This window comes from Arvicanthis niloticus, chromosome 17, assembly GCF_011762505.2.
Source record: "Arvicanthis niloticus isolate mArvNil1 chromosome 17, mArvNil1.pat.X, whole genome shotgun sequence".
Lineage (NCBI taxonomy): Eukaryota > Metazoa > Chordata > Mammalia > Rodentia > Muridae > Arvicanthis > Arvicanthis niloticus.
In genome coordinates, this window is record NC_047674.1 from 22,850,859 (window position 1) to 22,872,971 (window position 22,113).

Here is a 22,113-nt window from a genome sequence, read left to right on the forward strand (position 1 = left end):
CTAAATGCCCATGCCTTGTGATGACTGAAAGATTCAAGAATAATTGGTTTGGTTAACTCAAAACATGAGCACCTCAAAGCATATCTCACTGAGAATGTACTGTGTTCTGGTTTTCTTCACCACTCCTGTCACCTTTATTGAAACTGTCTTCTGTAGCATTACCATGCCCTCATTCATGGAGACTAAGAATTTCCAAGATTCTGCTCATTTCCAAAATTTGATACCTATGTTCTGGCAATATATAATTGATCAACATATAATTATAATTCCTTACTCTTATATCAAGCAGTCATACATGCTGCCTGTTTTCCAAGCTGCCTTCAAGGCTTTGCATGATTGTTTCCATGTGGATAATGTGTTGATTACATTCATCATTTCTGTGGCCAAATACCAGCCAGGATGCAACTTAAGGGAATGAAAGGTTGTTCTATCTCATAGTTCAAAGTTCATCTATCTCATAGTATTCAGTTCATCATTGTGGGGGAGTGTGTAACTGCAGTAGTTAGACATGGCTCTTCACATTGTATCCACCACAGACAGGCTCCTCTCATTATATCCACAGTCAGAAAGCAGAAACTGATGAACTTCGGCTTAGGGCAGTTTTTCCTTTATATTCAGTTTAGGGCCACAACCTACAGAATGGCATCTACTTCCCAACCTAGAGTAAGCCTTCCCATCTCAGTTCATCTAATTTAGATAAGTCCTCACAGATGTGCCCAGAAGCTAGGATCTTTGGGAATTTTAGACTGTGTCAAGTTGACAAACAAATTAACCACCATAGCCACTCACACAGACTCTTGGTATTCTCCAGCAATGGGAAAATACTCCTAAGAGATAAATAGGATGAAGTCCTGCTCTTTCTTTAAAGTCTTTGGGCTTATCCTTGAGACAGAGCATCTCCCTTATAAGGCAACTGAGGCTTTGTGTGACCCAGCCCAGCCTTCTTTTGCATTTTATTTTCAATTCATATGATTTTGCTGCCATGGGGTCTTATCTTCTTCAGAATACATCTCTATTTAAAAATGTATCTTCAATTCATAAAAGCCTACATTGAACACTAGTCCACCTCTGAAACTTCTATTGGTTACTTCTTTCTTCTACAGTTTGAACATCTTACCCATTGTTACTTCCTATTTTCATCTTATCTATCTTATGCAAACTTAAAATTCTAGAATTCTGAAGGAAGAAGATCAAATACTGTGCATCCTTTGTCTCCTATACATCTAACGTGCTTACTTAATATAAAAACATAACTTCTATGTTATCAGGCATTTAAGTGAAATTCAGACCCACTTTAAAACAAAGTCTATAATTAATAAGTGAGTAATATCTTGACATACATTAAAGGGTTTAATGTCTAAAATTCATCTTCAATAGTATAAATAGAAAAAAAGCAAAAGTATTGTAAAACAGAAACATAGAAGAAAGCAATAGGGTAAAATACAGAGAATTATATGTCATCCCAAAACCCCTGCTTCTGTAGAGAATAGTAAAGCCACTCTCTTTCCAGGAAGAAGCTTCAAAATGGAAAGATTAAGTAAATCATCTGTGATCTGTGTGTCTGCAGACAAGAGACTATTGATCTCTCTCTCTCTCTCTCTCTCTCTCTCTCTCTCTCTCTCTCTCTCTCTCTCTCTCACACACACACACACACACACACACACGGTACCATACTCCTTCTCTGACATTTTTTCCATCCTAGTTATGAAATTATGTTTTAAATTCTACTCTTGGATCAGTGTGATGATTAGTAAATTCATTTCCAAAGATATTCATTCATTTATCAAACAGGGATAGTAATATCCTACCCAGCGATCCCCCAGGATATTTGTGAAATTCAATTGAAAATGTAAATGAAGGTCAGACTTTAGTCAAAAGCATTTTTCCTATTTAAGGAGAAAAAGTATATTGTAAATATCTTTATTGTACACGTTACTGTGGTAAACACATGAGTTGAGAAGAATACTTCCTGGCACTTTTGAAGTCCATTAAAAATCATTCATGTAATTGTAAAAACAAAATCTCCATTCTTCATCTTAATAATCAGTGATGTGTAAATATGAAACGCAAGAGATACTGCTTACGAGTCAAATATTTATTTGTGGATATGTTAGTTCCTGTAAATGGACCAATGCCCCATCTTTATGCACAACAGGTTCACATCTGCTTAATGCTCTCAAATGGAGTAATGGGACAGACTGAAATATAGATGTCACAGACAGCCTAGTCAGGGGCCAGAAGTCTGGCGGCCTGTTTTCCTGGAATGGTTTTCCGGGAACAATGCACTCTCCGTGATTGCTTTCCTTTAGACAAAATAATTGAATCTAATGCTCTTGTGTCAATGAAAGCACTTGGATTATCCTCTTCATGCAGCAGCCCCTAGGGGCTCTGGGGTCTGGTGTTAAACCTTGACTTTGATTAAAATTCATCTTCCTCTATACATCTCTATGCATAGCAAATTAAAAACTATTATCACAACATATTAGTCAGAGTTTTAATGTCCATGATGCTTCTAAAAATAAAACAATGCCCCTTTATAATGGGTTCAGTATTTTAGATGGCCTTGTTATAATATTTATCATCTGTTATATGTTGTACACAATATGACAGACCAGGACTAAACAATAGAAAAAAGATACAAAGACCACAGGCTTTATAGAGTAGTTGAGAGAAAATTTAAAGCCCATTCTATTAAGATAAAACTCTCCTATGCACATGGAAGGGGATCAAGGAAATATGAATTTATGGCTGTTTAACTGAAAGTGTAATTTCCTATTTACTACAGCATGGTTTAACTTAAGAAGGACAATTGACTAAATGACATTCACGAATCTTGGAAATTTAAAAATTGAATCTAGCAACTATTAATCAAAATAAATTATTTTGCAACACAGTTTACCTAAAAGAAAATGAAGCATAAGATAATTGTGTTCTCTGGGAACACGATTTTGAAAAAAAACTTTTCTGCAGAGGCAGCTTTTGCTCCCTACTTTGACTGCAGCACTGTGGTTGTAATGTGAATTTTGGCATTGCCCAGGCTTTACCCTTTCCAAAGCTTCGGTTTTAAGCATCTGCATTATTAATTGCCAAAACTTATCTCTCCAACTCACTTCCTCTCTCTGTTCAATTCATTTTTGCATCTCATTTGCAATTTCTGTCTTCTCCCAGTTCCTCAATGAAGTAAATCTCATCTTTCTGTGTGTAGCTTACATTTTACAGTCCATTATTACTGTCATTGCCCAGCACAACCTCTTAATATCCTGTCCCCTGTACTCCAGTATCATGGGAGAAGCACTATTGAGTCTGCTGCAAAGATCAAGATCAGACAATTTTTCTCTTTACAAAATGGTCTGAAGACACCAAGTGATTGGACAACTCTGAAATAAAATATTCCCTTCGTTCAGATTCAAACAGCACTTAAATAAAACTGTTTTACTACATGATGATTTTACACACATGTTAATTTCCAATGTCCACTGGTGCCCAATAAAGACACATCACATGGCTGATGACTCAATATCTGGTTTGGTACTTAGGGTAAAATGTGCAAAATAGTCTACTAAGCCATTGTCATTCAACAACAGTGAACAAGATACTTTCTCTCAAATGCTTGGAATGTGGTGATTAAAATTGCTATTATAAAAAAAAAGTGGCTAGGAAGATAAAAAGATGAATTCTTCCCTTACATGGGAGATGAATAAATGCTACATTCTTTTGCTACAAGATATCTTTTCATTGATCACCTCTTCTCCTAAGGACTCAGAGTACATGCACCTGCTTGTGGGGTTCAGCCTCTTTCAGTGATAGTTTTCTTTAAATGCATCTACTTCCTAAGCTTCTAGATTTGCAATTAAAATATATTCCCTGTGAATCATTTCATTGTAAAATATTACCTTATGGGTACCAAAGTAAATATTTTTGGTCTTTTTTTATTTGCTTGTATATTTTTAGATGTTTCCAAGCTTAGTCTATAACTTCTGGCCTCAAGTGAATCTCTTGCTTCAGTTTCCTAGTTTTGTCATTACTACAGTGCCAACCAACTGAAATAATCATTATTAAAGCTGGGAAAGAATTGATGGTTTTTTCCTTACAACTGTTTTAACATTTGATCATAGGAAATGAGGCTTAAATATCATATCTATCTGACCTATTAATATTTACTCATTAATTATTAAGTTATGCACACATTGAAATTGTGCAAGAAGGAAGCTACATAAACGGTACTAATTTCATTCACTCTGATATTCAAACATACTGTTTTGAATATATTGGTGAAATTAAGAGTATATATGATTAGTGTTATAGTTTTTAGTTAGTATTATTTCCTTTTTAACTAGGGATATAATGGGAAATATACATAAATAATATCTAGAGTCATCTCCTGTCTTATATATTATCATTTTGTGAAGACCACAAAGACAAAGATGAAAATCAACTGAGTTGGGAACACAAACTTTCCAGACGAGCACCAAGCTATCCCACCTCTCCCCACCTCCCCCAAATCCCCAAGCATCCATAACAGTAACATTCTCTAAAATAAACTACAGCATTCAGAAAATAATATGAAAACAGTTCATTCTACCTTGATACATTAAATATATGCAAGATCTGTTTGCAAGCCAGTTCTTCTAAATATTCCTCTAACTCTAAGAATAATTATCAAGAAGGAATAGAATTGCATACCTGAGTACCTGGTATCTTTTTCCTAAACAAAAACTAAAAGAGAAGCAAAACAATAAACAAACAAACAACAGGAGATTTGTCGTAGATCTAAAATGAATGGCTCTTTGGGATAAGAGGTTGAATCTTGCAGGACCAATGATCACTTCAGAGTAATGTATAAGCGCTTGATCCTTCTCAGTTCAGAGAGCAGGATGTGATTAACTGTCTCAAGGCAAATGATTCATTCTTGCCACTGTAAGTCATTTTTAAAGTCAAGCAAAGCAGTCCTTCCTATTTCCCTTCCGTTATAATGGCCGTTCACAGTAAATCAGGTGACAGAAACTTTGGTTCACATCCAGCTTTGTGGGGAAGATGGAGTCACTGAGTAACTGTCCAGCTCAACAAAAGACTGCATGTCACATTTTTTTCGCATCAAAAGAACTGCAGTGTTCCCAGAAACTTGGATTTATAAAAACTCTTTCCTCAAGAGTGCTGGTCACTCTCACGCATCTTATGCGATGTATTGCAATGGATGCAGGGTCATTTTACAAATCAAATCATGGAATAGTAACAAAGAAAAGTAAGTGTTGAAGAACTCACACTGGCAATGAAAGTACGTCAGAGGTAACTGAAAATGTGAGTCTGATTCACGGGCATTGCAAAGACTTGAGTTGCCACTGGGAAGGCTTCCAGTTGTGTGCATACGCTGGATTGCACACATTTGGCAGAGAAGCCTGGGAGTCTCTTTCCAACCAACTCCAATAAGATCTTGAAAATAGCTGCTGCAGAGATGATAGAATCCAACCAAGTTCACTAATCAAAATTTTCCTGTTGTCTCTATAAAAATAATTCTTGAATGCCTTGGCTGGTTTTAACAAAAGAGTACCATCATGCAAAATGATTTCCAAAATGAATAATGGAAGTAAAAAATGAGAGCCCAGGTGGGGAGCTCCAACATGAATTAATGAATTAATGAATACAAGCTTAGACTTGAAGGGCAGTGGGAGAGGAAATAGGGAGTTCCCTTGGACATTTTCGTGCTAGGTAGACAAGTCTGCTCGCTTCCTTGGGAAAGGATAAAACCCCACATGTTATATACAGTCGACTACTGTTTATCCTGTTCACACTGAATGTACAAAGGTTAACTAGATTGTAAGAAAATCTCTCTTTGCTGATCTGAGAAGATGGCCATGTACTGGCTCTAATTTGATGCTGACACAGTGACGAGAGGTGCTGTTCTTAACTGATGTATATTTGTAGAGTGCATTTAAAGTCACTTTCATTTAAAAAAAATATATTCTGCTTTTTCTCTGAAACTATGGCACGATTCACCATGGAAATAATGCCTAAATGGAACAATTTGCAAGTACATGAAATACATTTTTTTCTTCATGCAATATGTTTGTTACAATGTCCATGTGAATATCAAGTATAGACTTATTTTACCAATTTATGAAGAAAAAAAACCAGTTTGGTATGTAGGCAGACTTAGGGGGTCAGTTATGAGACATTCCACTTCTAAAACAATCTTCATCTTTGGGATTATTCCTGTAACTCATTTCTGTAACACAGAAGCCAGGATCCAGATTTTATTGTGTAACTCAATGTAGTAATTAAATTGTTTATATCAGTGATGATAGTGATAAGAAAATTAAAATCCACTAGAGTTAAGGTACTACCTGATGTATATACAAACTTCAAACAGATATATACCAAGAGATTATGGTTATCTCATTTTTCTAATGGAGAGATAAATTGTAATTAGCCAGTTGTTTGTTATAAAATCTGATAGTTTAGACTTGAATATTTTCTGAAGCACATTTGTCTAATCCACAGCATTATGGTTGCACATATTCTTTTTTGTCTTAATGAAACAACTTTAGGGATAGAATCTTAGAATGTTTTTTAAATGTAGTAATTAAATTGTTTAATTTAATTGTAGTAATTAAATTTATTATTTGAGATTATAAGAATTGCAATCTCCCCTTTCCTTGCCTTTCCTCCTTCCAAATCAACTCATATGCCTTGGAACCTTCACATCACATCACACACACACACACACACACACACACACACACACACACACACAATCTAAAAGTGGTTCAAGTGTCTTAATATAATGCTTTAAACTTTGAAATGACAGATAACATCATAGGTTTAAGAGTAATACTTTAATATGCAAGCACAATGTAGCATTGGCTGTTTGAAGCTTCCAGTCTTGTACGATAACTTGTTAGAACAGTGCTACTTCTTATGGTTCTTACTCAGGGTTTTCTGTCACTTAAAAGAGATGGAGTAGTCATTATGGCATATGAATGTGTGATTGCTTTTCTTCCTATTATATCAGCCCACATGGATGTGCTCTGAACCTATGCCTCTCAAAGACATGCCATTACCCTTGGTTTCTTCCCTCTGGGTTGACTCAAGTCACAACTCTTTGGTCCATTCCACATCCTTCACTTCAGCCTAACCCAGTTCTAGAATCAGATAAGAAGTAGAGTTCCAGACTTGTACTGCTAGATAAAAAGCAGACAATGCATAGAGAAAATAAACATAAGTGGACAAAGCATGCAGTCTTTATAGCTTGGGAAATTGCTCATTTCCTTACAGGAAGTATCCTATAACCATTGATTTTACATAGGAAGAAAATTATCATGTTGATATCTAGTCTGCAAATATCTGTAACCAAGATTCATGGGAAATATTTCCCATGGCTTGAAAGAGCACTAAGCATGGGGATAAGATGTCTATCAGTCAACGGTAGTAGACAGCTCTGCAGCACAAATGTGGAAATAGGGCAACTAATTTTTCAAAACAGCTCATTGCAGGTTAAAAATATAGAGAACATTTTTCATAAATGCATTATCTTTCCCTGAATTTTCCAAATTGCTGAGAGATTACCCATGCTTAGCCACTTAAGGTGTGATTTTAAATCCATAAAGAAATAAAACACCAGCAAAGACAGGGTTAATAGACAGTGTTCAAGACAAAATGTGATAGTGGGTAATACTAAATGATGGGCTCGGGATACAGAAGAATGTAGGAGCTTCATGAACAATAGGATACTTTCTGTCAATACAACCAGCCTACATGACTACTAAGTAAAGAAGGGATCCAATCCTATGTCCCCAAATCACCCACAGCTAAGCACTCAGAAGTGGTACTGGATTAGACAGGCTAAAACCAAACAAATGAATGAGATTCTCTTTTTCCCAATTATAGTGGGAACTGGACAAGCTGGTATTATTTACAAGAGGGAGCCTGTTTTCTGCAAACATACTAAGCTACCTATCATAGGGATCCTAATCATACAAGCAAAGCCTAATATCAAGCTAATGATATCCTATATAGCCTAACATATAGGTTTCTTCCTTAAGCATGCAATGTAGTAAAAGTGCACTCTGCAGTATCCAAGGATTCTTTGCCTTGACCACCAGTACTGGAGGCCTCTGAGTCATCTTGTCAGAACAATGGCTACTCTTTGTAATCACTTCCTGCTGGTTCAGGCACTGCTGATTATCTATTATTTTAAAATAAGTTATTCTTCTCTGTTGGTTTCTCTATTACCAAGAAACCTTTTGTCTTCCATTCCTCTATTGAGTGTTGGGCTTACCCCATTGCTCTAGCACAGCTAAACTGTAGACACATGATGATGAACAGGTGAAGAAATGTAGTAGATTTGCAAAGAAAAAGTTCTTCAAAACTGGTTCTTGTATTTCACAAAATGTGCCACACGTTGCTTATAAAATTAACCTAAAGATAATATTCTATATGTAACACTCTCCTTCAGGTCAAAATTTTATGTAACTCTATTTTTTTGCCTTTATTAAAAAGTTTTATGTTAAGAAGTCTTTAGGCATTGGTAGAAAAGTACACTATATAGGTTAGATAGTATTTAGAAGGCTTAAAATCATATCTATCATGGTTTACACTGTATCTCCAGAATCTAATGCTATACGTGGAATATAACTACCTTCATAAATTATTAGGTAGACAATGGGCCACATGGACAACTTCATAACATCAGTCAAGAATATGATGCTCCTTCCAGGTCAGCTAACCTGAGAAAAATAAACACCCCCGTCTATCCATCTTTCAGCTACTCAGTTTTACTCAAGGTGGTGTTAACTACTGCTAACACTTAGGACAACCTCTGGTAATTCCATGTTGGAAAAAATGCAAGTGTGCATCCAGTTTGTATGTTATCCTGTTACCTCCATAGACTAGACCCATTCCTTTAAACATTTGCTCAGAATCAGTCTCTGGGCTCGTAATCAACACTAAAGGACTTTGTATTCACTAGTAACACCCCAGTATTAGCCTGTTCATCATTTCTTCTACCCAGGAATCATACCTGAAGAACATTAAACATTACTGTTGAAATTTAATGTAAAAAGAGTTAGGCAGCTTCATTCACATCTACAAGGAAAATCCAGTTTTCTTCAAAGCTGGTCTATTCTCTCATACAGCAATATATGTTTTGGACCAATGATTCTAAGCATGGATTCTATCATCCATGGAGAAGTCTTGGAAATTTTCTTCAAAGGATAATGATTATGGGTCTCATGCATCCTTGTTAATGGAGCCAGCCAGAGTTTTTATGTTGTAAGTAATCAAAAACCTACCTTTGGGATATCACTGCATGCTGAATGCAAAATAACAGAACAGAATGAAATGGAAATTAGGTCTCAGAATAAGACACTGCCCAGAATCTCTGGAGTATTTGGTTTGATGATTCTTGGAAGTATTCAAGCAAACAAAAGCTCCTAAATGGTTAAGATATGAAAAACAGCAGCTCCATGGTCAAGTTGGCAGGTTGCTTGGCTATAAGTCCTATTGATTAACAATATGCAGATATATGTTGTGAACAGCCAAGAGTCTGTCAGAGTTTTCAGTAATTCTTGTGCTTTTTGAGGCAAGAATCTCATAGACACATGTTCATCCTCTGGGAAAAGACTTATTATTTGGTGGTCCTTACTTATGTCTGCACACTGGATCCACAAGGGATGATTTTAAAAGTATTTCTTTTGAGATGCATCTCTAGAGAGTTCTATCATTTGGTCTAAGTCAAAGTTCCAAGGCACTAATGGTCAGCCAATTTTCTAGAGCTCTGTATCAGGACAGCCAGGGTTGAGAAGCTAAATCTTGTGCATGTTCCCAGCCTGGTGCTTTTAAGAGAAGGATACCTTGCTTTATTGAACATCAAATGTAACTGGGGGACCTTGTATTTATGGATAAATGGGGTTCTCTGAGTAAAGCAAAAGCTATTATTTATTAAAAGGAAAAAGAGTTATTTGATATGATTTCAGTGGACAAGTAAGGATCTATAAAATTATGGATATAGAACTATTATTAACTACTCAAACGTCCCAGAAAGAAAACCAGCAACCTGAAATAGATAAGAATAGGGTCTACAAAGACATTGTCTTGTGCCAATATGGACTTGTGTTAGGGTTGGGAAGGCAAACGAGCATGGTGAAGCATTTCTATTGAGAGCAAAGATTGTCTATCACCATGCATTTTATAAATGTAGCTGAAGCAGCTTTTCCCCATGGCTTCTCAACAAGGTGGGGGCTGGCAAACATTCATTTTCTTGCTTGAGAGGCACCCATCCCTGTTCTAGTTTTGAACTAGATTGTTCCTGAAAGGAAATCTCTGTTTCACTGCCACCAGTAGTATATTTGGTGGCCATTATTGTAAAAATTATCTATGACAGTTGAGTCATTTAGTTCTGTAGACTCAGAAAATACAGCAAAACCAGCTTCATTAGAGAGAAGCAAAGACGCAATTGCCTACTTGGAAAGTTTGAGGAAGAAAAGCCCTATTAAAGAGACAAAATCAAAATGGCATTAAGTTTATACGACTGATTTACAAAGTGAGCAACTTAACTTTTCCTCTAAATTAAATAAACAAAATCTGGTCCTTGTACTTTTAAAGCCAAGGATCATTGTTTTTGGCATCTATGGCTTCATTAGGCATATGCCACAAAGCTCATTTTTTGTTTGTTTGCTTGTTTGTTTGTTTCTTCTTTGAGATGTGGAGAACAATTAATATTTCTTCTGCTGTTCTGTTTTTGAAGTACCAGTGGGGTTATAAACTGAAAATCAATAAATTTTGGTTTAAATACTATAATGGCCAATGAGTCAGTTGGAAGAAACGTCCAAGAAAATTAAAAAGAAAACCTTGTCAATACTGAATCTAAGCTTTCTTTGTTAATTGCAAATGCGACCCTTCCTTTTACCTCAGACCAAGCATGCAGTCCCTTTCATTATCAAAACACAATCAGTACACAGAGAAAGACATTTCCTATTTGTTTACAATCACTACAGTGTAGAAATGCGGCTGTTTTGCCTACTAGATCACACAGTTCTATTGTTTCAGATTACACAATAGAGTCTGTTAAGTTAAAATTTACCTGTAAAGAAAGCAGATAGAAATCTACAGGATAAAGCTTGGAAGTCATAGGAAGCTGGGAGGAACATCCTGATCCTGGGCTCTGTCTCTCAGAGCTGTTCCTTGTGTATGTATTGTTTTCTCCCTTTACTTCTTACCAAAATTGGAGTGGAAGGGCAGTGCCTCTTCACACTTTATCCCAGGACAAAAGAGACAAAATGACACTGTTCTGAGAGTGAGAAAGAAGAAATAAAAAGCCACCCTTAACCTAGAGTGCCCAGGGGTGTGGAACCATGGGACACTGATGAAGCTGCCAGCTGGCATTGATATGGAGATTTAGCCCATTTGGTTTTTGTTGTACCAGTGATTTTAGAAATGCTTGCCATCTTTTCCCTACTCCAGGGTTATTCTTCTATACGCGGCTAACATGTTCTTAAGAGTAAGGCTCCTTGTGTTAGAATTTTTTTTTAATCTAGGGTACAGCTGGATATCAGGTGTACATGGTGGACTGAATAATGGTTAATATCAGATAGTCTACCCAAAAGGAAGAAAGCATGAAAAACTGAATTTAGAAAAGAGGAGCAGATATGGGGGACCAGCAGATTTCATATCAGAGATTTTCTTCCAGCCACCTAATTTCCAAAAATGGACCCTGCAGCTTAACTATGATTGCTTTGATATCAGATGCGAAGTTTAGATGAGCCATGCCCAGATACACACCCAGAGGTTATTTCAAAGGTCCTTTATGAGAAGAGAATGTCTCCATGGAGAAGTTAGTGGCATTTGGAAGCAGAGATCATATTTGTCTGATATCATAATCCCAGCTCCACAGTGCCTCACAGACTAACAGTAAATACTGTTGATCCTCTGCTCACACAGACCTTCAGAGAATTCTCAGCAACATCAAAGCTTGCAGCATCTACCACCCACAGAAATGTTAATAGCTGGCAGTTTTCTATTCAGCTCATCTACTTCCACAACTGCCACCCTTGCCTATTTTCCCAAAGTGAACTGTTGCCAAGATAAGAGCACTGAATGTCCTCTAGACATCACTGAATCTTTCTCACTCCTTATTTCTAGTCCATGAAAAGCAATGAAGCTTCTCAAGAAGCTAGGGTTCTTCTCATTGCCTTGGATCTTAAGAGAATAGCAAGAAAATTAGGCTCAGAAAGTAAGGGCTGCTTCATCTGTAGCATCACTAGACAACACTAACGCAAAAGTTGACATGCACGAAGGGAACCAAGGGAAGGAATATCCAAGGTGACAGTTCTCAACCAAAGAACAGCAAATTCTTACCTCCGGGAGACATTAAGCAATAGGTAAGGGTGACTTTGATTGTCATACTTTGCAGCGATGAGTGCTACTTACATCTACTCATGATAGGTCACCAATTCTGCTAAACATTCTGAAATACACAAAGTCATCACCGTGCAAAGAATTATCTAGTTCCAGATATCAGTTCAGTCTGTATCTCTGCTGAGAAGTCTCCAGCATAGGCTGCCATGGTGGTAATGTCTCTCTTCTGTTTTTCCAAAGCCCTTGAGTTGTCTCCTGGAGAGCCAGGTCATGTTGTTCCTTTAAGAAGATGCTGTGAGCAAATGAGCTCACCGTACTTTTCTCTTCAAGCCTGAGAGCAACTTAACCTTCCAGGCTGCTCCTACTACCTCCTTCTTAGATCATTTCTCAATGCAAAAGGCTGTCAGGTCAAGGAAAGTAAAAACTTGATGTCGGAACAGAAGTTATGAGACTTTTTGAAGAGCCACTGGCAAAATGGTATAAAGATACCAGTCTGAGTGGAAAGCAGGCTGGTGCTACTCTGTTTCTGAGAACCAAAACTTACTCAGAAGGTTTGGTCAAAACAGAAAATGAGCCTTTCCAGCTTCTGAATCAGTAAGACTGGACCACACAAAAGCCATAGATGCCAGCACCAAGTAGCCAGGTACTGATGAAATGCGGTGCTCCTGCCTAAGTACTGTGTCTCATGGGATTTATAAATTAGGAAGAAAACCTAGCAATCCATGCATTAAAAAGGATGCATCCTATAGCTAAAGCTAGAAAAAAAAGATTAAGTTTGACAAAAGCTTGTAATTACTGCTGGCTCTTTAAAATTGTCAGAAACAGGATGGGTCAAGATGTCTGTATGAGTAGAGATGCTTTCCACTAAGCTTGGCAATCTGAATTCCATCCCAGGAACCACGGGGTACAAAGAGAAAACTAACTTGGACCGCATTCCTCTGATCTCCATACATGCACGTATTCCACACATATGTCTACACACACACACACACACACACACACACGAATTAAGAAAGTAAAAATGTAAGGAGCAAATACATTTCACAGATACATGGATTCCACACGAAGTACCAAGTTATAAAAGTAATTTTTATAAACATCCAAGTGATTGATTACTATGGTGGTCAAGGAAAACAACACCCTGCAAAACACAACCCCCAAAACATATCTTAACACATATGAGTACCTCTTACAAAAATTATGGAGTTGTTATATGATTATTTGGAAAATTATAATCGAGATACCTGTGTTTATTATTTTTCTCAATCCTTATGGAAAAGGGAGACTTTCATCCCTGGTACAACTTCATATTATCAAAATCTCACTTTTCAAAAGAACAATTTCCTGAGCCTAAAATTTTGAGACAGAACATAACGTTGCTTCATATTACAAATTATTTCATCGAAATACTTCTCATCATCTTATTCTGGGAAATTAAATATAATCAATATTATTACAAATATCTGTGTACCACTAAAAATTAGCTAGTATTTTGAGAACTAAATTAAGTATTAATTTAGTGGGAGTTTTCTGTTTGGTATATTTCTAACACTATTCATTTACATTGTGTTTATTATATATCTGAATATTTTCATATGTATTGGTTCTATATGCTTTGTAAGAGTATATAATACTTTGGGCACAAGTATACATAATTATAAACAAAGACACTTTGGCCATTACTTTCACTGAGCATCTGACATTTCATCAACAGCTCTGGAGATGGGTGAGAAGTTGCAATTTTCCCACCTTGATGTCTCTTTTCAAATTAGGGTGGGGACTGTGCATTATGGTTGATTAATTTCCCAACTGTGTTCCTAAAATCTAACTCGACTTACAAAATTCTGAACACATATATAATTCAATGAACTTAGACTCCGGTGGCAATGGATCTATTCTTGGAATATGAATCTATCTATGACCCTTCTTCAACCTCTGAATTATCATTTATTGTACTTACATTTATGATAAATACATCTGACAGGATGTGACAACTATCCTCTTGGCTAGATTTCAGATATATTATATAGTGCTGTTCACTGTAGAACAGTGATATTACTTGTTTTTTAAACATTTGCTATGGATGAATTTTGGATTATTCATTGTCTGCAAATAAATTAATAATGTACAAAACCTCAAAGGTAGTCTATAGCAACACATGTACTAGAAAAACAAAACATGGGCTCTCCTTAGAAAGGGAAAAAGTATTTACCCGCTGTCAGAAGAGGTCTTAAACAGTCCACAGAATTCTTGAACTAATGGGTCCTCAGGCTTCACTCTTCTGCTGTGGAGCATTTTCTCCATGTCTTTTAATCTCTTGTTTTTCCCATTTTCAGCAAGACTGCACACTTGTTTACCTAAGTCATTTGCTCAGGATAGGGCTGGCTGGGGACAAAGCTCCCTAGGGAATGCAGCTAGGGGACCTAGAGGAGGGAATTTGATCATCCTAGACCTAGACGGGGAGAAAGAAATGGCAACGGAGACATCCAGCAGCTAAACAGCAAGAACATAAAATAACAGCCAGGAAGGCTTGGTTTCTTGTTGTGTTTAAGTAAAGAGAGAATAATCCATCATTGCCGCTATGGTTTCCTCTTTAACAGTTTCTGGCATATGAAAGCTCTTGTTCAATGTATTTAATATTAAAGATATCAAGTAGTATCTTATTGATGTGATGTGGATATATTTTTAGCAAGGTAAACAAGGAAAACCTACAGAAAGATGCAAAAGCAGTTGAGACAAGAAAGACCATCACATTGGTTTGAAACATCCTATATTTAATGCTTTCCTGTCCCTAGCAACCGCCCCCAGACATTTGTGAATATAATACATAAAGATGGTAAAGAAAACATTTGAAATTTTATAAGGAAAATAAAAAACAAACAGATGTTTTGCTCCTTAATGGATCCTCTACTATTAAATTTCAAGTATGGAGACTTAAAGGGTTTCAAATCGATTTAGCAAGGTACTATCAGAATCTCACTTTAAAGGGACAGAATATGATAAAATAAGAGTCCTCACCATGTCTTTTATGTATAGGGAAGAGATCTTCTGTATCGTTCTGCTTTGTAATTATATTCACATTACAGTCTTTTATATGCTTACAAATTATTGGTTTTCACCAATGTTCATACTTGTCACTAGACGTTTGTGTAGGATATGTATTTTCATGCATATATGTGCATCTGTCTATGTCTACATGTGTATATTTGTTTTTGTATAGGCATAACATGTGTGTATGTTTGTATGTGTCTATGTGTATCTTTGAGTATGTTTGTTCGTCTTCATTTGCTATTGTAATATTCTACTTTTATGGATAAAATCACATAATTCAAAGGCTCAGGATTTAACATCTTATTCTTAATTAAAGCACTTGGCAAATATTTGCCTAAACTAGAAAGTAAAAGAAATTATTTGAATAAATGACTGTCAAAGGGAGGGTGGGAAGGAGGAAGGGAGGGATGGAGAGAGGGAAGGAGAGAGAGAGAGAGAGAGAGAGAGAGAGAGAGAGAGAGAGAGAGAGAGGACAGTGATGGAGAGAATAGACACACTAGTCTCTCAGAGTCTATTTGGACCAAGAATGCTACAAATTTTATCTACTTTACATATTAGTCTTCAAACACCAGAATTATTGCTTCACATTATTGCATAAAGGAGAGTGGTGACTCATAAGCAAGCATTCTTACTTAATCTGTCAGGTGAGGTTACAAAAATATTTAACTGGTCATTGGCACTGTGGCTGCATTTTTCATACTGTTGTTTTCTAATTTATTCATCTATTTATTAAGCAGCAAAAACATTGGTTTTCAAACTTTACATCAAAGTTTAGAACAAGAACATAAACTCAATGGAGGTCTTGACTAAATTTAGAATGGTATTTTTATTGTAGGACTTTGGCAAATAAATAAAAAATTCATTAAATTAATTGATAACAACTAACTAGAAAAAGAAAAGGCACTCATTATAGCCTACCCATTTAGTGACCATGGAAGAAAACACTGATATATCAAAACCACCCAAGAAACAAGGGCAACCTGACTATTTCTCGAGACAGGGAGTATATATAATACAATAAAGATTTCTAAACAAATGACATTCAAAAAGAAAGAGGATCCGGAGATCAGTATTCTTCAAACAAAGTTTCTCATATCCAGACATTATGTCATAAAACTTAACAGTGATTCTAAAACAAGAAATAAGGAAAAAAAATTTTTCGGTGGCAAACACCAAAGACACTGTAAACAAGCTGGAATACTGCACCTATATTTAAGAGAGTTAATTCTGAAACATCTGTCACATGGCACTGAACTAAACTATCCCAACTTTTTACAAATTGGACACATAGAAGGAAGAAAAGCAAAACCTCATCATTCATTGTCCAATCACAACCATGACAAATAAGTTTTAAGTCACCTTTATAGACATAGCTATATATGGAATTCTGGTTACTGCTTAAATATTGCCAGTGGGTTCGTTTGGGCATTCCTCTTGGTTTTCTGTTCAGACTTCTCCTGGATACTCCTTCTGCTATCTTTGTATAGTCTCTTTTGTGTTAACCAAACAAAAGTCTTGTTCTCCTGTAAAGCCCGCATGCTTCTGCCTCAATGCTCCACACTATTTCCACCCCCCTCCTTTGTAAGAACTTACTGGTTCCAGATGAAGCACATTTTCCTCTGAATGATCCTTCATACGTGAAATAGTTCTTATACCCACCTACTAAGTTAGCAGCTACCTTCTCATTTCTATCCCCATTATGCCTCCGATTATTTGTTAAATTTATTTATTGATTCTCTCATATATTACATCATGACTCCAGTTTCCCTTTCCTCCTCACCTCAATACACTCCTCCATCTCCCATCAGAAAAGGGCAGAGCTCTCAGGAATATCAACCAAACATGGCATATCAGGTTGCAATAAGATTAGACATCTTCCCTCATAGCAAGGATTGGCAAGGCAACCCAGTAAGAGAAACAAGGATCCCCAAAACAGGCAAAAGAGTGAGATACATTCTCATTCCCACTGTTAGGAGTCCCATAAGAAGACAAAGCTACACAACTGTAATGCATATGCAGAGGGCCTAGATATGCAGGCTCCATGATTTTCGTTCAGTTTCTGTGAGCCCCTGTGTGTGTGCATGTGTGTATCTTCTTGGTTCCTAAAATATGCACTTGGCCAAATCCGCTCTTTCCATTAACTCCTGTAAATAATAGCTATTGAATCTACATACAAAATTAGCAAGCTTGTAAATATTATAGAGTTATTGTCTAAAAATTAAGTATATTTCAGATTATCAGAAACAATGGTATCTATTAAGAATTCACCATTTTAGAGCAGTTTAGATTTTGTTAGAAAGTACTACTTACTTTGCTTTGACTTTTATCAAGGTTACATGCTTGAAGTCCAAGACTCATCAGTAGACAAGTTAAAGAATTAGAATCTATTAATATATATTTCCCTTTGGGATTGGTTGGAAATTGAAGGAGGAATATGGAAATGGAATGACATTTGCATTAGTAAAGTTCTTTTACAGAAAACAGGGTTGGGGGAAAGGAAACCACAATGGGCAAATTTGGGTGAAATTATTCATTCTGAGAGGAAATGAGATACTTCTATACATTAACAACTTAACTTCGACCTCTGAATAGTGTAACATTCAAGGTGGTTGCACAATCAAATGCATTTGAGTAATTGACAGTCAACTAAGAAGAAGGAAAAAGAAAAAAAATAACTATAGTACTTTGGAATTCTAGGCATTTCCACAGTGTATTGGAAAAGATTCAACAAAGCTATTATAAGTTATTTTTCTGGCTGAACTATGAGTACCAGCAGAAAGTTGAGCCTTTGGCAGAGTATACTGTTTAATTAAGAAACTATTGATAAGCATAAAGAAACAGTTCCTTTTAACTCTCCCAATGGGTTACTTAGGGTAGTTCAAACTGTCTGGACTTTTTTCAATAAGTTGTTTACTAAATTGCTAGAACATGTTGGTGCACTTCTGAAACACTGAGGTTTTCTGTTAATTTAGGACAACTTGTATGTTAAATTGTGAACGACTGACCACATTTTACAGGAATAGAAAACTGCCATGCAAATTATTCTGAATTCAAAGGGATGGGTCTTAATGAGAGTGGATTTGTTTACCAGGTTGAAGAGTAAAGAGAAATTCTGCCATTTGGAATTCCTTCCCCTCCCTCCAACACTTCTCTTGGTTGGATGTTCTTTGAATAGTTTATAAATTTATTTCTTTCCTTTGGCTCTTTTTCGCATCTGCTATTGAAAACTTAAAGCATATCTCCACACCAGTGCTAGATCTCTGATTTCCTATTTTCCTTTGTCCCTCAGCCTCTTCCTCCTCCTCTTCTTCCTTCCTTCCTTCCTTCCTTCCTTCCTTCCTTCCTTCCTTCCTTCCTTCTAATAATACCTCCATTGCTTCTCTTTAATTACTCCAAGGCCATGTTCCTATAACTACCTTTCAGATCCTACACATTAAAAACAAACAAACAAAAACCCTCTCTTCCACCTTTTTCTCTCCTTCCTCTTCCTTCTGCTTGCTACTCCTCCTTCTCCTCCTCCTCATTCTCTTTATGTCTTCCTCCAGCTCTAGAATTGAACTCAGGGAAATTGTTCTATCCATAATCTACACTACCAGCAAGAGCGAATGTTTCTCTTTAGACAAGGTCTCACTAAGTTCCTCAGGCTAACTCTGATTTTCTCTGTAACTCAAGTTGGCCTTGCACTTGAAATACCTCTATCTCAGCCTCCCAAGTACTGCTCTTACTACACACACACACACACACACACACACACACACACACAAAGTGTGGCATTGCTTGCTTTTCTCTAGCATAAGAGATTCATTAACTGAACCATCGTACTATCACATTAGTAAATGTGACATCAACAGCTATGTCTTTGAATCACTTTTATGTTGAGAAAAAATAGGTTAAAATTTACATAATTTGTATATATATATATTTATGTGTGGATATGTATGTATGTATGTATGGATATATATAGATGCAGAAGTCAGAGTTCAACCTTGGGCATTACTGAGAGTAACTTATACGGACCTGAAACTTGCCAATTAGGTTAGTCTACCTGGTCACTGAACTGGAGAGATTGCTTGTCTCTATTTCTCCAGAGATGAGATTAACAAGAACTAAAGAAGCCACCCCAATTGGCTTTGGCTTATAAGTTTTCAAATTATATATATATATATGTGTGTGTGTGTGTGTGTGTGTGTGTGTGTGTGTGTGTGTAAAATATGAGTGCATGTATGTATTTAATAAGTATGTATGCATGATACTATACAGGTATGGAGATGTGTATGTCAAAGAATAATTGTATGTGGGAGTGGAGTATATGTGTGTCTGTACATGATATTGTACATGTATGGAGATGTGATCATCAGAGGTTGATGTACAGGAATTGATTCTCTCCTTCTACAATGTAGTGCCCAGGGATTGAAATCAGGTCATCAAGCTTGGCAAAAAGTACCATTACTTGATGAGCCATTTTGCTGACCCTACATCAGTCTTTTTATATAGAATTTGAACCTCAAATTAATATGTTTTGTTAGTAAGATGATAGATAGACAGATAGATAATCTTAAATAGTAAGCCTCTAAGGAAACTAGTCAAGCTATTTCTAATGCCATGTTTGATATATGGGCCAACAATATCTAAGAAATTGTTAGGGTATTGACTTTCAAGGCTACCAATTCAAAGTCTGGATCTTAACAAGGTACCTAAAACAGTTACTTGCATGTTAAATTTTAGAAACACTGAACATATACAAAATGTGCATCTTATATGTGCAAAATGTGACTTGTGTTGCATGTTACATTACATGCATTGTACAATATTTGTTTTGCTTCAGTACACTTCTGAGGTTTGTTAAACACAGCTAACTTTTTTAAAACAATGCTATCTAAAGTCATAACTTGATAAATCTAGGAAAAATCATTGTATAAAAACCCTCTCTGATTATAGTAGTTATTTCAGTATTTCTTGCATTTCAAAGTCTTTTACATTGACTTTATTTGCCTGTTATTATGCTATGTAATTATGCACAGATCACATTTCTATCCAAGTTCAGTAACTAATATTTAATACCTTGAAATCAACTTTTATAGATTTATATTACCATGGTAATCCACAGACATTCACAAACCGAAGTTCAGTTTATTGTTTGAATGTCTGGATTCAGGAAAGTGATGGAGAAATTGATAACATGCATTTGTTCTAACTGTGCTGTCATATATAGTTTTATTTACATATGTATGTTTTATATATAACACACACATTTATAATATATATGATAATGTATTTAAGATAAAATAGATATCTTAAAAGTTTCTGTCACATATTTTCTAGGACAATAGGCTAGAGCAACTACAAATAGAATGTCCTTACAACAAACAGAAACCTCACATAACTCCTTCATAGAGTGGTTTTCAGGTACCTACGAAGCTGATTTGCTTTGCAGGCCTTTATTGTCTCTTTTAGTTTTTACTGAGTTTCCTTTAAAACTATCCTGATCTTCTCTAGTACCATCAAACTCTGACCCATTCTATAAGTGGATTCTGGCTTCACATGATTATTGAGGAGTCACCTAGCTTCTCTGGCTCTGGCTGTTCTGGCTTCTCTTTGTTTGACTGAAATAGGAAAAACTTCTTTCATATAAGCTTTTGTGTGCCCCAGAATCATTACCACAGAGACATATTCTAAACATGTAACTTCCTTTAATGCAGGCAGGTGCCTTGCCATTTCTCAAAGAGAAATCAGTTCAGAACTGATAAAAAAAAAGAGAAAGAAAGAAAAGAAATACTTAGCACGAAGTATGGCATAGAAATTTTTATGCAAAATACTAACTACTTTGTACTTCTGCCTGGTCAACATTAAAATAGCCTGACAATATCAGAAAAAAGTTCATTAAAGCAGTATATGTGGCTTATTGCTTTAAACAGTAAATTTCACACTTGAGAGTCTAAGAGTTTTCTCAATCTGTAATGGAGAATACTATACCCAAGGAGATGATGACATAAATAGTCTTCCTTTTCAGAACATGTTGAACAAAATAATCCTTTCATTGTATGATTTGTAATTTCTACTCACAACAACCAAATAAAAGTAGGCTTCATTTTTTCTTTGTTTCTGTTTCTGTTTTCAAACTCAGCACTGCTACTAACTAAGGTTACACAGAGAATGTCAAATGTCACAGAGGCACAGTAGAACAAAGAAGAGCTGGTGTCCTTAGGGAGAAGGGGCCTCATTGGTTCACTGGACTGTGAGTGCTGTTCAGCTATCATATAAAACTAGACTAAAAAAAAAAAAAATCTCCAAGCTCTGTCAGTTTGGACAAGCTTACTGTCCTCAGTGAAATATTACAAATTACATATCATAAAAATATTTGAGCGAATAATTTATATCTGCCTTATTTCTATGCTTTGGGTACAATTTTCTTTTCTTTCAAAAATGTCCACCAGAAGCATGAAAACCATAAGCAATGATAATACTATTTTTATAAGTCACAAAAGGCCCTTTTCGAAAATAGTCTACTGGTCTACTTGGAATTCAAACATCACACCAAGGATGTTGACTGCCTCTACTTGGGTATATTCTCACTCACAAGTACATTCAGAAAAAGTGACTAACTTGATATTTTGGGAAATGAGGAATAATATTACATGTACTTACTACCAGCAAGGATAAATATGTCTCAATTATTTATTTCCAAAGAACTTACAAAATGGTGACTGAGAA

At 36.0% G+C, this 22,113-nt stretch overlaps 1 protein-coding gene across 6 annotated transcripts in view; it reads right to left on the bottom strand.

Annotated features, from left to right (window-relative positions):
• The window catches only part of Nyap2 (neuronal tyrosine-phosphorylated phosphoinositide-3-kinase adaptor 2), a 270,048-nt gene that overhangs the window by 177,697 nt on the left and 70,238 nt on the right, over positions 1-22,113 (bottom strand). The window contains exon 1 of one of the 6 annotated variants that reach the window (XM_076914929.1): positions 14,564-14,731. The exons of the other annotated variants lie outside the window; for them this stretch is intronic. Within the exon in view, the coding sequence (XP_076771044.1) occupies positions 14,564-14,655 (92 nt within the window). The 5' untranslated portion in view covers positions 14,656-14,731. Of the gene's footprint in view, positions 1-14,563; positions 14,732-22,113 lie in introns of those variants that run through there. 6 annotated transcript variants of the gene reach the window in all.